We start from the raw sequence: 16,998 nt of genomic DNA, 5'->3' as shown, positions 1-16,998 counted from the left end.
AGGAAATAAAGGAGGCAAATGGGAGTTCATATTTATTTTAGGGATATTTTATAAAAATACCAAGAACATGAGCAAATGTCAGAATAACTTGACCACAATTGGCTTCAACTTCAGGAACTTAAAAAAACTGTGTGTACACATGGATGTGAAAACTCTCATAAGGTAAATTTTATAAAAAGCAGTTTCTCATTGTAAAACATTTCCTTCTCTTGCATTGCCTGTCTCCATTAATAATCCCACTGTCTTTGCAGAAATAGGCCAGATATCTGAGAGCCTCAAATACCTTGGGCCTCAAATTACTTCTGACCTATACCTGTTCATTTCTGGCCCTGTTTGCCCTTCCTAGACACACTCTTGTGCATCTCCATTGACCCTGCCCTTCTCTACTCTCACTGCCCTCCCGATTATCACCTACATATTTGTAAAAGTAGCCCTGAGGTTACCTTGTCTGTGAAGCCTTATGTGGCATCACCATGTGTAAATGTTTATCACTACATCTGAGCTTCCGCTACTTGTAGTCTAGCTACCTGGGCCTCATCCACTTTGGAAAATGGTAGTCTTGGGAGCAGAGTGTAGTGGCCCATGAATCTCTTGGAAGTGGAGGCAAGAGGATTGTAAGTTTGAGGCCAGCCTGGGAAACTTAGCAACTTAGCAAGGCCCTATCTCCAAATAAAGAGTCTAGAGATGGAGTGCTATGTGAAAGCCCTGGGTTTAGTCCCTAGTACCACATACACAGGAAAGAAGAAAAGGAGAGAAGGAAGGGAGGAAGGAAGGGGGAAGGAGAGAGGGAGGGAAAGGAAGAGAAAGAGGAAAGGAAATGGAAGGGAGTAGAGGGAAGGGGGCAGAGAGAGAGAGAGAAAGTGGGGGGGGAGAGGTGTTAACTACACGTATTCACATTCTTAAGTATTTGTCTTTAAATAGTAATCTTTAGTATGAGACCACATCTTATTCTTTTAAGACCTTTACTTCTACCTCCTCCCAGAACCCAACACATTCCCCAGCACTTGAATACTTGTTAAATGAATGAATCTTGATGGAAATATTTTTAGAAAGCAAAAGTTCAAGAATATGTGCAGCATCGTAATTGTTCTAGGATTACTGTATGCCTACAATTACCTACTTTCTTAGAGCTCAAGGAAAAGACAACTGTCATGCTTAACCTTGTGTACCCTCAGGAGGCTGAAGTAGAGAGCAGGCGTCCCCCGGCCTCTAAGAGGGTGCTCATGGCCAAGGCCCCGTCACAGTGTGGGAAACAGGCAGGCACCTCCACTTCTGGGAGGGACCCCAGCCGAACTCGGTCAGGGTACACAAGTAGTAGAGCTCAGAGAGCTGGCTGAATGCAAAGAATTGATAATAATAAATAGCTTTCGTTGTGGGAAAATGCCTGCTTCCTAACAAAGGGCTTTAGGGGGTAAAAGCACAGCCGATGCCCCATCTCACAGAAGTCCCCACAAAGAACTAATGTGACAAACACCAGGTAATACATGGCCCAGAGGCCTTGGGAGAATGCGTGCTATCTGCCCTCAAGGGCTGAGGAATCCCGGGATAACTTTTTCTGCATACTTGGCTATGTTGTTTTTCTGCAAGTGGATGCATGGAGAAAAGTTTCTGTCATTTGAAAATAAAAGGCTAAAGTGTGACCGTTAAACAGCATGTTCCAGATGGGAAAGTCATTTGAATTCTCAGTTTGTGAAAACTGAGAATTTCTTCCTGGCTCCCAGAAGTCCAGTATAAACTTGGTGGTGTTCAGTTCAGAAATACAGGGTTTTATGGTGGTTATGGATATATTTCTGTTACTTTGGTATTTCTCAAAATGTGAAATCTGAATCATTTGTTATACAAATTACTCAGGATGTTTCCTGACAAAACGTGGGATGATTTGGGGACGAAACTGAAGCTAAACAGGTGGAGTTGGATTGCAGGAGCCGTCTTGCTCTTAGGCAGAGGATACTATTGGAGAAACTAGAAAAATGTCTATAAAATATACTCACAACTCAGTGATGATACTATTAACACACTCTTTTATAGGCTTTTCCCTCTTAAGAGGATCCAGTCACATTTTTAAGTTCTCATAAATTTTTTTCATTTCCTTACAGTGTTTATTTTTTTAGTAAAACTCGCTTACCAATATCTGCTGATGATTTATGTGGATGAAAATGTTACATTTCACGTTTATAGGTACTCACATACATGTGTCTTTCTATTGGATGCTTTTGTAAGGTGCATTAATTTGTGTATCTGAAATGTTTTAAATGTCTATGCTTTCTAATATCTGAATTTTAAAAAGTTCTGAATCTAAAACACTAGCACTTTATTATTGGATGAAATCCATGCCTAATTCCAGGCCTGTCATTTTGCAGCACCTTGACTGAGGGAAAGCAGTGCTGTTTCCATTTTGCTCTTATTTTCTCCCAGGCGTCTGTGATTCCGTGGAGGAACCCAAAGGTTTTCACTGGCCGGCGGTGCCCCCTTCTGAGTACAGCCTCCCGTGTCCCGACAAGCCCGGCTCCTCTGTCTCGCGGACATGGTAATAACGCTGCTGACTTTGCCAGCCAGTGGTTCCCATGCACTGTACTGACAGGGAGGCAGGGCAGCAATCTGTGGGTCTCTGAATCATTCAGTGCTAGAGACCCAGAGATGGGTCAAGAGCACTGCAAATACGTACAGATAAACCAGATTTCAGCCTGAGAATGTGAATCTGGAGTTTCAAACTTTCTATTTGGAAAGGAGAGGAGCGGTAAAGAGGGAACAAAAACAAGATCAAACTTGGGGCAATCGATGCTGGACACATTCAGCGTATAGAAAATTCTCCCCAATGTCTAACAGACACAGCAGAATAAAAAGCATTGCAGCGATTCACTGAGCCGCAAAGCGTGTCAAATTCTCACCACCTACTCTACTCCCAATCTGGGTTTCCTTGGAGGGAATTCAGAAACGGAAACTGCCCAAGTGTAAATACTTTGCATCAATTGCCGTGCTTGACACTTGGTAGGGAGGAGGGAAAAGAGATTTAGAGATTTGCAGACTGGAATTTGACATGGGGCCCTACCTCTTCCTGGCTGGAGACTGGAAAATTCCTTGGTTTATCTAAGTCTATTTCTTCATCTATAGCATGTACATTATAATCTGCATTCCAGAGTTATATGAAATCAAAATCCAATATTACCTGTAAAGTTCTGGAAGCAGTGCTTGACCAATTATCCAGGTTAGGATACAGGGTATTGCTAGGATTTTGTTTCTGTGAGGTAAGTTACTGATTTCTTCCATCATGGGTTTTTAGTGTGAGTTTTATTTCAGTGTATTACAATTTTATTTCAAACAAAACTTACCTAGATATTAACGAAAACTCTAAAACTTACTGATTTTGTCACTTGTGCTAAGTATTTGAAATAGCTTTTTTGTTGTTGTTTTATAGTTATCGCAACACGTCATTAGTCTTTTGGGGACCCCTGGACATCTCCAACTGCTCAAGTAAGTAGAAGATTTCTCTTCACTTCTAAAAGACAAAATGAAATGAATTCATGGTTTTCATTCTACTCAGACATGTTCTGCTGTGTGTTGCTGTTTTAATATTAAAACTTAAGCAAATGATTGTTTCACTTCAGTTAGAAAATACCTTTCCCTTTCATCCTACTTTTCTGTTCTATTTATTTTATAGATTAAAAATAGTGAGTAAAGTCTAGAGAAGGCTTATAAATAATATGTAAATTGCTGTTTTTATCAGTATTGTATAGTTTGATTTTTTTTAAAGCAGCAAATGTACCTTTATTCACTGATTGTGGACTGTTTCTTTAGAATGATATATGAACACTGAGAGAACTTACTGTCTGTGTATAAGGAAATATTATAACCCCGTGAAGATAGTGATAGGGATACATGAAGAAACCCCATTTGCCTGGTTTACCTATAAAGCAAAATATCGCATTATGCTTCCATTCCTAAATGTGCTTAAAATTCACAAGTAAAAGTTTGTATGTTGTTTCTTCTGCCTTTTTTTAGGGGAAGCAAATGAAGTTGCCAATCAGATTTTAAATTTAACTGCTGATGGGCAGAATTTAACTTCAGCCAATATTAACAGCATCGTAGAACAGGTCAAAAGAATTGTGAATAAGGAAGAAAATATTGATATAACACTCGGCTCAACTCTCATGAATATATTTTCCAACATCTTAAGCAGTTCAGATAATGACTTGCTTGAGTCTTCTTCCGAGTAAGTATCTCCTTTTCTTTTCCTGGAAGGTAAAACTTATTGGCTAAGTGTATTTTTACATAATTTCTCACCTATCTGAATTCCCTGTGCCTAAAACCTCATAACTCAAATCTCTGAAAGATGCCTAGATCATTCCCAAAGTCACTGACAAAGTGAACTTCAAAGTTCTATATCTTTCTGAGAAATATTATTTACAAAATAAAGTTGTTATCTGGCAGACATGTAAATAGTCCCCCAAAAGCATAATATAGTTTGAAGAATTCTATGGGGTTATGTATGACATGATGATTGTAAGTGAACTATCATAAGACCTGTGCCACAGACTGCCACCACAATGTGTACTTACAAATTGAATATGCTCAAGACAGGTGAGAAGGAACCCATTTTTATAGAATGCAGTTTTTACACACTTAATATGTATGTATTTGATATATTAGCATTAAGCTATTAAATGTTTTTCCTTTCAAACACATTTTTAGATGAACATATTATATCCATTAAAATGTATCTGTTGTGATCAAACACATGATATTCATATTTTTTAAAATTTATTACAGTAAGAGACATATTGCCATTAATCCCCCTCAAAATGCTCCCCTCAGATTTATCCCACAATTCGTGCACTTTCTGAAACAATTAAAGTTCTCTTTCATGAATGTTTTTATGATATCTGATCAAAAGTAGGGTGATTGCAGATGCCAAGTGCCATCTCACAGAAAGGCAGGCTGGTAAAAATATTATGGTATGTCTTATCCACCTTAGTCACTGGATCTGGCCCCATATGACTTCTGAGTCTTCCCCAAAGTCAAGGAGGCCATGAACACTAAACATTTAGCATTGATTCAGGACATTAAGGCAGCAACAGTGTAAGTGAAGACACTCACAAAAGAGGACTTCCAGAAGTGCTTTAGAAAGTACCAAGAATGATGGGAGTGATAGGGATACACGAAGAAACCCCAAGTCAGGGGGAATATATTGAGGAGAATTAATAGCAGTGTCTCTTTTACTGTAATAACTTTTAAAAATTTAAACATTCACCTAGTTTTTATCATGCTTTGTATTCTCTTAATAGTGACACGTTCCTGTAACCCCAGATACTCGGGAGGCTCAGGCAGGAGGATGGCAAGTTCACGTCCAGCCTGGGCAACTAAGTGAGACATTGTCTCAAAATAAAATATGCAAATGGCTGAGATGTAGCTCAGTAGTAGAGTCCCCTGGGTTCAATCTCTATTACTGAAAGTAAATGTATTCACTATCTTATCATCATGATAATAATAATTGCAAATACCTTTACAATCTCTTACAGTTCCTAAAACTCTTTTACCACATTGTTTCATTTAGTTCTCACTAACTTATATGGGGAGAACATTTTTCATGTACAGGGAAGGGTAAGACAGATGGAAAACAGTATCTGTTCAGGATAATTTAGTTGTTTCTCTCCCTTACAGCAGATAGTTCACTTAAGAATGTGTGCATCTCTTTGTGTTTTAACTGATATAGTTGTAGTTTGGGGTAATTTTGTCGCTATTTGCACTAAGATCAGAAAATCTAAACGTAATTATATTTGGTTTGTGTTTCGCCATGCAACTAAACATGTGTGTTCAAGTACGTAAAACATTGTATTACTTAACAGTGATATTATTGTCATCTCTTTAAGAGCCTTAAAAACAATTGATGAATTGGCCTTCAAGATAGACCTAAATAGCACACCACATGTGAATATTACAACTCGAAATTTGGCTCTTGGAGTATCATCCCTGATCCCAGGAATGAGTACAATTTCAAATTTTAGCATTGGTCTTCCAAGCAATAATGAATCATATTTCCAGGTAAGGAGCAAGTAGTTTCTTTAATTTTAATTAATTAGACAAATACAGACTTTTTAATCACTTAACAGTTGCTACTTCAAGGAAATCTTGGTCAAAGAAGTAACAAGCAGATCTGAACATTAGCTATGCTTAATTATATCAGCTGCCATAAGGTGATGTTGGAAGCACATAGGAATTACATTCATAGCCTGGATGATGGAAGATCTCCTCTACAAGAAGTGATGTGGAGCTAGGTATTAAAGCATGCATAGGGGCCGCCATATTGAGAGTGGGTATGAGGATCAGACAGTGAGAAGGAACTTCAATAAAGGCTCATGACAGGAGGAAGTAGAGGTCTTCTCTTTGCCTGTGGGTCTCACCTTAAGCATAGACATCCTGGAGGACTGATTAAAACAGACTGGAGGGCCTTACCCACAGAGCTTCTCGTTTCACAGGTGCTGGATAGGGTTCTGAGATTTGCACTTTAGTAGGTGCCCAGATATTGCTGATACCTCTGGCCTAAAGATCGCACTTTGAAAACCAATAATGTAGAAGTCTTTGAGCAGCAAGTAACAGTAAGGCTGGACAAGGAATCCGGGGCCAGATTAATGGAGTGCCTCTTGGACATATTAAAATCAGACTTCAGTGAATAATTTCCAGGTGCCAACTACATGCCAGACAATGTTCACTCACCACCAGGCCAAGCAAAATGAATGCGCCCTGGTTCCTGACCTGGAGACTGTGCATGTGAAGTGTAATATTTCTTCAGCTGTGGGGATGGACTACACAAAAATAGAAAAAGTTGGAGACGAGAATCAGGCAAAACCATGTTTCTCCTAGACTAGGGGCTCTTTGGAGCAATTATCTTTGCATATTTTAAGAATGAAAACTGGATTGGCCTCAGTCTCATGCCGAGAGCACAAAAAAGCAGGCTAGCCTCAGCTACAATTTCAGGAAAAATGATAGCAGAGAATGTTCTTAAACTTTAAATGTTTCCTCTTTGCAAAGCTAATTCAGTCTCTGCCCTCAAATGATTACCTTCGGTCTGTCTCTGTCTCTGCCTCATAGTTATTATCTTTCGCTGTTTTGAAGAAATCTCCATGTGTGATGCCACCGAATCTAAGTCTCATACTTGAAATGTTAACAGATTTGTATATATCTCATTTTGCCTCAGTTAGAATCAAAGCATTTACTGCTTGGTCACACATATAAACCCAGAGTGAGACCTCCAGCTCTGTCTGCAGGCAATTTATCTAGGAGTTGCAGGGACTGCTGTGTAGCGGTGAAGGGCACATCTGATCCAAGCTAATTTGATACTTGGATTTGTTCTCTCACTTACCCAACATGTAGAATAAGTTACCATTGCCATGTCATTGTAATTGATCCACTGATTTGTCATGGTTCGACAGATGGATTTTGAGAATGGACAAGTAGATTCATTGGCTTCTGTAATTTTGCCTCCAAACTTACTTGAGAATTTAAGTCAAGAAGATTCTGTATTAGTTAGAAGAGCACAGTTTACTTTCTTCAATAAAACTGGACTTTTCCAGGTAAGCCTTCATTAAATTATTATTTTTCAGTTGCCACTGAAGTTTCTTTCCTCGGGGATAAAATAAAGATTCCGATTCCTTTGAAATATATCATAAAATATAGAAAAATTAATCTACTTCATTTTCAAAAGCACTTTGTTTAAATATTTTATTTCAGATAATCTTCTTATTAACATGATATGTTTATTCCAGTTCTTAAAATAAGTCAAATATTAGGCTAAAACCTGGATGATGCAATTAGAAGTTGAGTTAGTGAAGAAGTAACTATTCAGTATTCCTTTGGTTAAATATCATACGCTGTTTGGTCATTTAGACTTTTAAAGTTAAAGAAATTGAACACCAAAGGAAAGGATTTTTTTTTAGCTCAGCAGGAAGCACTGTTTACATAATGAGCAGCATTCTTGGCTTTAATCAGTTTTCCCATTAGTATTTCCAGTGACCTCTGGCCCTTGCACATCCGCAGAGTAGGATGGCATTGTGCTGAGCACATATTATAATTTTTATTGGCATCGGTTCTAGATACTAGAAGGTTCGCTGCCAGCAAACACTGGTGACCTCCGGTTGCCTTTGTGAGTGCAACCGCATCTAGAGCAGTTTGGCCAAATTCTTTCTTAAAAAAACAGTTGTGTATTAAATTCAAACTACCAGCCTATGTCAGACAGTGCAGCTATGTCACAGAAGGTTATAAGTCTCAAGGGCACTAGATTGTTTCTAACACACCCACCCTATGCATCATGCATAATGGAAAGGCTCGGTACTTTATAGGTAAGGAAAAAGAATAACATAGCACCGGAGAGATACATAATTCCAAAATTTAATGTGCAAATGTTTTCTACTGACCTATTTATGATTATATAAACATAATTTATTTTACATAAAAACATATATCTCTAAAGAACTTTATAGCTATGAATACATACAACTGCATTTGTTAAAATTATTATAACTTGAGACTTGTAGCAATGTCACATTGCCGGGCGTGATGGTGCATGCCTGCAATCCCAGCACTCGGGAGACTGAGGCAGGAAGATCGTTGCAAGTTCGAGACCAGCCTGGGCTACAAAGTGAGCTCAAGGTCAGCCTGAATTGCATAGCGAGACCCTGTGTCAAAAAGATAAACAAATAAATAAATAGGCAATATCACATTGAAAACTCATATTAAATATAAAAGAAGTGTTACATGATACGAATGATACAAACGAGGGGGTCCAGTTAAGAGGAGCGGTTTCCTGTGTGCAAGGATCTCATACAACTCTTGGGGCAGTAAGGACTGTTGCTGTTTTGCGTCAGCTCTTCTCCATGTCGTTTTTCCTCCTCATTTGGCATCTTCCGATCAGAGTTATTATTAAGAAGCATCTTCCGGGCTTTTAAAGTAAACTCACAGCCCAGTAAAACATTTTAAAGGCCCTATGATACTCTGCCAACAGCATGAGCGATATAGGAGTATTTTAAAGAAAAGCCTGGGTATCACTGGCCAATTTTCAGTGTTTTTGGTAGTGGTCCCCTTAAAATGTAATTTACAAAGCTGTATTTTGGATGCTATGGTTTATGCGGAATTTAAGAAATTTTAGTTTTTCCAAAACAGCTGACATATAAGCTGTGGTGCAGAAAGAAATTCAGGAAGTTTGACAAGAAATACAAGTGGAAGAGAACAAAAGAGAACCTGCTAAGGAGACGGCCTGTTGGCCCAGATCAGTTTGCAGCACGTTTGCTGACTGATTTCTCGGCCCCCTTATCGCGGCGCGGGAGTCTGCAGCCGCTGGCACGTACGCAGTCACAGAAGGTGGAACTTCGGATAGGACTTGACTCAAGTGAATTGCATTTGGGTATAAGTAAACACATTGGGCTGTTGGCATGGATGTGAAAGACGAATTGCTTTTTATTTTTCACACCATATTTCCTTCATACTCTTCTAAAGGAAAACAACTTCACCTGTTTTCTAGAATAGGGAAATGATCTAATTGTTTCACAGCTTTTTATGAGTGTATATTATTTATGGGTTTGCATTGTTTCAGATGTTAACAGGCTGACATCAGTCACTACAATCAAGAGTGGAGCTTTATGGATATTGCTTTATAATATTGGGTCAGAATGTTCCTTCGATGTATTTATTATAATAAAGGAAATAGCACAGCTCCTTCAGGAAAGCCAGTAATTTGATGTTATAAACAGGATGTTCTACAATTGAAGATCTTAAGTGTAAAAATTGCTGACAGTCTGCTTATTTTGGAGCAGCAAAGCAAAATAAAAGTGTGTACATCTGACTAATGCACGCTATTCATTTTTTTCCCCTTTAAAAGGATGTAGGACCCAAAAGAAAAATCTTAGTGAGTTATGTGATGGCGTGCAGTATTGGAAACATTACTATTCAGGATCTGAAGGATCCTGTTCAAATTAAAATCAAACATACAAGAACTCAGGTAAGAAAATAATACCAATAGAAATTGAACAGTGCAACTATTGTAGTGTTTTGTGAGCCTTGTCACTACATGATAAAAGGTAACTGTCACTTCTTATGAGTAGGGGGTATATCTTCCAGAAGGGAGAACAGCTTGTCAGGCAGTGCTCTGTTCAAAGTAAAAGCAGCAGCTAGGAGAAAATTGGTCTTACCTAGGACTCAATCACCAGAAACGAGAATGGCAGTGAAAAAAGAGGCCGCTGCTCTTAAGAAATGACATATATCGCTTCAAATAAATTGAGTGCAGATGCATTTGCACCATTTTGCCATTGGAGGTTTTGATTGTTTATATTTCTAAAGTCGAAGCTAACTGCAGCTGGGTCAAGGAACAAACAGAAGAGGGTGGACTTATCTTTAAGAGCTTAGCAGCTGCTAAACATCTTGGCAAATTTTCTCTTGCTGCATTGTCCTTGCTGTCTCTCTTTATGTGGTAGAGTTAGATGGGAATTCATATTGCCTAGTGGCCCAGGACAGGATTTTTACACTTTTGCCGAGGGTTCCAGTCATGATTCTGCCATGTATTGGACAAGCAGGAAGGTAGGCAGGCAGTAAGCAGACTGACAAGCTCAAAGGATCCAAGTTAAGTCATCCAAGAACCCACTTTCCTTTGTCACAAAGCCTCAAAGACCTTCTCAGTCTACCTTCAACCTCTTGTTTTCAGCACTGACATACATCAACTTTTAATTATTTTAAGCTATACATTCAGCAGTATTAAGTATATTCGCACTGTTGTGTGACCGTCACCACCATGCACTGCAGAGCCTTCCTGTCTTCCCCACCTGAAGCTCTGCTCCCATTTGCCTGTCCCAGCAGCCCCCAGCAACCCTCTGCTACTTTCAGTCTCTCCATACTGTAGCAAGTGTCAGAATTTCCTTCCTGTTTAGGGATGGATAATACTCCGTGATATGTTTATATCATGTGTTGTTTATGCATTCACCTATCCATGGACATTTGGGGTGCTTTTACTACTTGTTTGCTGTGACTGGTACTATTGAGTATTGTGTGTGTAACTGTCTCAGGGCCCGGTTTTCAATTTGTTCATGTATATACTCAGGATTAAGAGAATATTTTGAAGATGATGGGAAATTACAGTGTAAAGAGTTTTGCTAAGTGCTAAGAATGATAGTGGATTTAGTATTTACTGGTGGGGCTGCAGAAAAGTGGGTCATGTGATTCTTCATGAGGTTATGGTTTACTTTTACCTGAAGTCTCTACACGAAAGATCACTTCTGATGTTGTCAGGTTATCCAGGTTGTCTAACGCTGATCTATTTTTTTCGTGAAACCATGGGCATGTTCATTCTAATGCCACATTTAAATGACATGATTTTAAGTTATTTTAAACACAATTTCACATATTTATTTTTGTGTTAATATAGGAAGTGCATCAGCCCATCTGTGCTTTCTGGGATTTGAACAAAAACAGTAAGTTTTTAAAATACAGATTGCCTTAATATAGATGAGAACTGAATTTTAAACATTGTTAGACACCCCCGTTTCCTTTCATTCTGCCTCAGAAACCAAAATGACTCACAGGATAAGTGTAAGGGCAACTGAGCTGCAAAATTGGGTTTAGACAGCTCGGTGAGTCAGTTATAATTGCTGGAACTCTTCAGTCTTGCACAAAGAAGTACACATACTTAACTCTTCTAGCTTTTTTTTTTAATAAAACTACCTCTCCTATTTTAAAATACAGTATGTATTTTTGTTGCCACTTTTAGCTGAATGGAGACATATGCATAATCTCCTTCTAGAACACATCCAAGGGAACTACTTGATATGCCCACAGCATGCAATTAGAAATGCAGCTTCCAGATCTGAAATTGTGAAGTGGTGGAAAACACACTAAAGGAAGATAAACATAGGGATCAGAGTGGCAATAAGGGACATGGAAAAAAAGGATAGCCTCCAAGGTGGCATTTAACAGCCAAGAAAGGGAAGCAAAATTAAGAGAAAAGCACATCATTAAGCATAGGTGTGTAAATGCTTTTGAGGAGGCACAGAACTGATGAAACTTCTTGTTTTTGCACTGTAAGGATCACCTTCCCTCAGAGTCCCTCACTGGAATCATTGTAGCCAGATGGGTCCTGGCATCATGGAGGCGTGTATTTAAACTCTGTGTACCCTGAAAGTGGCACAAACCCCCTTTTTTATACTCCCTGTCAGAGATGGGCAGTGTTGTTCTTCAGTGTATTAGCTGCACAGTTTTGAGATACTGATTTACGTGTATACTGTACATCATTACAAAAATTTCCTGGTACTTTAAAATAAATGGATCCAGTATTTTCATAATGTGCGAGTTGCTCATATGTCATATTACATGATACAAGTCATCTTAAGATGTATTCAGACTATACGTAATAAGTCATGACCATGTGTGACTGCTGCGTACATAGTAGCAACTTCTAAGAAAGCAGAGCTACTTTGTTCTTATATTATTTTCACAGAAATGTGTACTGACCTTGTCAGCCAGGGGCGTACCTTAGTCTCCAACGAGTTGATTAGCATGTAATGTATTTGAAAAGATTACTCTTTTTCTAGGCATTTGTTTTTATAAAAGTTAAAAATTAAACTTGAGTCAAATACCTGAGGAAACCCTGAATGGCATCAGTAGAATAATAGTTTGAAAGCACCAACTAGGTAATCTCTCTCTGCCTGCCCAGCACTAACATTTCATGATTCTAGGAATCTAAATTATTCAAGGTATTGGTGGCTTTGGCTTTAAGAATGATAAGCCCAGTTATTTAGGAAGCTGAGCCAGGAGATCACGAGTTTGAGGCCAGCCTGGGTAATTTGGTGAGACCTTGTATCAAAATTTTTTTTTAAAAAAAGGAAACTCTAGGTAGATAGCTCATGGTAGAGCACGCCTGGGCTCCATCTCCAGTAAGGCGTGCATGTGTGTGTGCGCACACACACACACGCACACACACACACACACACACACACACACACACTGTATCCATCCTACAGATAAATACTGTAAACTAGGAGGAACTAAAGCAAATTTCCCTGAAAAAGGTCTCACCCCATACGGAAAAATCACTGACCTCTTGTTTTTTCACTCTTTGCCCATTTCTTCCACAGAGAGTTTTGGGGGATGGAACACGTCAGGATGTGTTGTTCACAGAGATTCAGATGCCAGTGAGACCATCTGCCTGTGTAACCACTTCACACACTTTGGGGTCCTGATGGTAAGGGGGACAGTTGAAGCTCCTCTGACGTGATATAATTTCAGAAGGCATATATGTTTTCTGTGAGTCCACCATCTTAGATTTTGTGTTTTGGAAATTAGTTTCTGATAATGTTCATCTGTAGCCTGAATCTTGATTCTTAAATGATAATCTAATTAGCAGAGAGCATATATTACAATTATGTGAAGGTAATTCTAGAAAAGAACTTTATTCTTTCCATGGCATTAAGAGGTATGATAGATAATTCTAGAGAAAAGAAAATCCTCATAAAATCCTTCAGAGAAATAGATTAAGGAGACAGGGAAATGGAAAGGAAATGAGGGAGAAAAGTTAAAATGAGGAAAAGGTCCAATGTTACTGATATGGAAGAAAATTGTGAATAGATGGATCAAAGCCTTTCTCCCTTGGGTTATGACCCAGTATGTTTGACTATTACTCTGTACCGTGACAGTGGGATAGGTGATGACCTGTCCTGGAGACTGCAGTCTGTACGGATGGATTAGTGACTCAAGTTAGCATAGAGACCTCACTCCTGCAAGAGAGATGATAGGGACAGTATCTCTCTCATGCTCAGGGCTTCGTGGCATTCTTTTCTTCCTTTCTTCCCTCCTCCTTTTCCATGGCCCTGCTTTTTAGTTCATTAGCCCGTATACTGGACAGTTTCAATCAATAAGGAGAACAGTGTGTTTTTTCACCCCATCAGATCTTCAAGGTCCACGCCCACCCAAGGACTTGCTTGAATTCACCTGTAGTACCACACCTTTGCCTTTTGTCCTGTCAATTTGTGTTTTTGCAAACATTTCTCTGGTATCTAGAGCAGCCTCCATTATTGTAACAGCCCTTGTTCCAGTAATTTCCAAAAAGGGACCAACCACGTGTGTTTTTTTAATAGGGTCCAGGAGTAATGTCAGCTGAGGCATTAAAGCTTTTCCAATTGGAAACACAGACATGAGGTTGTGTTTATCCTTTCCCTTAAATCCTACACCCTCCTTCCTGTGGGGACTGGGAGGGGCCAGTGAGGAACTGTGGGATGTAGTACTTGGCTCGTGAACTACTTGGCCTATGCAAGTGGCCATTGTCCCATGGCAGCTTTGCAAGTTGTAATTTTCCTGACAACCCAGGACATAAATACTCGGAGGGATAAGAACAAGTCATTGAAAAAGGTGGTAAATCACAGAAAATAACATTTTATTTCCTATAAAGTATGAATACTTTTATCTAGTGGCAGAACATGAAAATGAACTGTTAAATGGTAGCACATTTTCCCTTAGCAATGTAAAAATAAATTTAAATTTCCTTTTATCTTCTCCTTTCTTTAAAAGTGATAGCAGATATTCTTTTATAAAATATCCTATTTTGTCAGATTAGTCATTTAGGGATATAAGCTGTAGTTTAATTCATTGAAACATTTCCACTATGTGCGAATAAGTTTAATATTGCAGAAATAATAAAAACAAATTGACTACTCAGAGATGATTTATATATAAGCAGAGTTTAGCTGCCCATTGCTTTGAATCCCTTTGTATGAGTTTGTAATTTACATATTATTTTTATGTTCCCATCTGAATAAACATTTTGTATGTATATGGAGATAGGCATTTTTCATGTTATCTTTCCGTTTTCCATCTTGACTGCATTTGTAAGATTATAAACTGCTGGAAGAAAAACTTTCCAAAATTTATCCTTTTTGGCAATGTGTCCATATCCTTTCAGCATTTTCCAGACAGACCACCAAGACATTGTTAAGAGTTTTTCTTGCTAGATAAACTCTTTATTCACTTGTATATCAAATTTTCCCATGACACAGTCACCCAAAGTGTATTTTCTAATCCACAAAAATATGTAGAATATAAAACCCACTTCAGTATTTCTCTGTAGTAAAACCTTTATATTTTTAACATCAATACATTTTTATGTTGGCAAATCTAGAGGGACAAATACTTTTGTATTTTAATTCTCTGTGTGTATAAAGCAACATAAAAATTCTGTGCGAACAGATATCAGTGAACAGTATTAGTTAATTTTTATTTTGAATTCGGTGTTGTGTTGTGGCTCACAAGTCAGTTGCCTTACCTAGGTAGGAAGAGAGCTTTGACAAGAGCCAGTGACCCATCGCTTGGAGGTCCCTCAAGTCTGTGATCCAGCTCTCTGGTCTGTGAGATCTGGGATAACTAGACTATTGCCAAGGTAGCCTATCTGGAACCACGTGGCACTGACTGGACACCCATCGCATATGCCATCTACCCGTGATCGTATGCTTGCAGACTTCCAGGGATCTTGGGATCATGAGGCGTCTCTTCTGACTCAGGAGTTCTCGAGTCTGCTGGTTTCTGTCACTCTGTATACTTCTCCATGTTACAAGGTTACCTGTTCCCTATTGTGTCGGTCATTTCACACACATGCGTGTGCTCACAAACACTGTTTACTCAAGACCTATGTGTAAGTAGATTTACTGACATTTTTTAAATTAAGGAAAATTAGTACATAGAAGGAAAAATCTATATCAGTATTTTTTCATACAAATCCAGACGTTTACATTGGATGTTCAATAAACCCCATTTCTAAAAAGGCTGTTTTTGAACATGAGCATGTTTGAAGCAGTTCTTTCATCCAGCCATGATTATCTAGTCTCACCTTAAGATGTATGCCTGTTCTAGTCCCCAAGTTAAGGAGGAAAGGAGAGATTTTCCTATGATGTCCAGATTTTGAAAGTCTGCCTCCACACAGTGAAATTAATGATTTCTATGTTAGTGTAGTGAAAAATGTTTACTTCTGCCACTCCACAGTAACCCCATGCTTTAAATTGTGCCTTTCAGGTCTATGGGGATTAAAAAAAAAAACTAAAAATTCTTAGCATCTCATTTATTACAAATAATTTTTTAAAACTTCTGCATAACGCATACCAAGCTTTGAAATGACCACGATTAGAAGCCTCAACATCAGCCTTGGATCCACACACTCATAGGCACCAGTGGCAGCTTTTCTGAGGATCTTCGCCTGCAAAGAATCTAAGGTTCCAAGGGTTTGGCTGTCAGGCTGTAGGAGCCTCCATTTGTACATTGGGTTGCTCACACCCTTAGTTGTGTAAACAGAGAGATGTACCTGATTGCTTATTGTGCAAGGCAGCTACCTCCTTTCCAGTTTGTGGAGAGAGCCTCGATTGTGCGTGTGTGTGTGTGTGTGTGTCTGTGTGTGTGTGTCTGTGTGTACCATGAACTGAACTCAGAGCTGAGCTGTATTCCTGAACTGAGATAGAATAGTTTTGCTCTTCAGGTTATACACGGCACAAAGAGCTCGGGTAACAAGATAAAGATCCAAAGCAATGTGTCGCTTGTTTTGACGAGAAAGCTGCCTTACTGTCTCACTTGATGTGCAAATGTGTGATGAGTGGGATTCCAGTGTGGGTGCATTTTGCTCTTCACGGCCTCTAAGACTGAGCTGCTCTGAGGTGAGCAGTGACTTTCTGACGACACAAACACCTTTGCTAGGGGAGAGGAACTCTCACAGCTGCTTCGCATGTTTTGTGCAGGACCTTCCGAGAAGCGCCTCCCAGATCGACGCCAGAAACACCAAAGTCCTCACATTCATCACCTATATCGGCTGTGGGGTGTCTGCTATTTTCTCAGCAGTGACTCTCCTCACATATGTTGCTTTTGAGTGAGTATTTTTCTGTCTGCCAAGCCCAGTGCTAACTATTTCAAATGTGAATAAAAAAATTGCCTTGGCTTTTAAGAACAGTCATACACCTTGTGAATCATGTTGGGTGGTGCAGTTTTAATGTT

General features: G+C 39.0%; 1 protein-coding gene across 7 annotated transcripts in view; it reads left to right on the top strand.

The window, feature by feature from the left end:
* The window catches only part of Adgrg6 (adhesion G protein-coupled receptor G6), a gene marked incomplete at its 5' end in the record, with an annotated part of 127,120 nt that overhangs the window by 88,028 nt on the left and 22,094 nt on the right, over positions 1 to 16,998 (top strand). For all 7 annotated transcript variants that reach the window (XM_005389254.2, XM_005389253.2, XM_013516671.1 and 4 more), the window contains 9 exon segments: positions 2,416 to 2,527; positions 3,416 to 3,471; positions 4,000 to 4,210; positions 5,868 to 6,039; positions 7,428 to 7,568; positions 9,869 to 9,988; positions 11,405 to 11,450; positions 13,110 to 13,216; positions 16,746 to 16,873. In XM_005389254.2, coding sequence (XP_005389311.1) covers positions 2,416 to 2,527; positions 3,416 to 3,471; positions 4,000 to 4,210; positions 5,868 to 6,039; positions 7,428 to 7,568; positions 9,869 to 9,988; positions 11,405 to 11,450; positions 13,110 to 13,216; positions 16,746 to 16,873 — 1,093 coding nt within the window.

Source organism: Chinchilla lanigera, unplaced genomic scaffold (genome assembly GCF_000276665.1).
Source record: "Chinchilla lanigera isolate Chin_1 unplaced genomic scaffold, ChiLan1.0 scaffold00035, whole genome shotgun sequence".
Lineage (NCBI taxonomy): Eukaryota > Metazoa > Chordata > Mammalia > Rodentia > Chinchillidae > Chinchilla > Chinchilla lanigera.
Note: the sequence above shows the minus strand (reverse complement) of the source record. Positions and strands in the feature narration are given on the sequence as shown.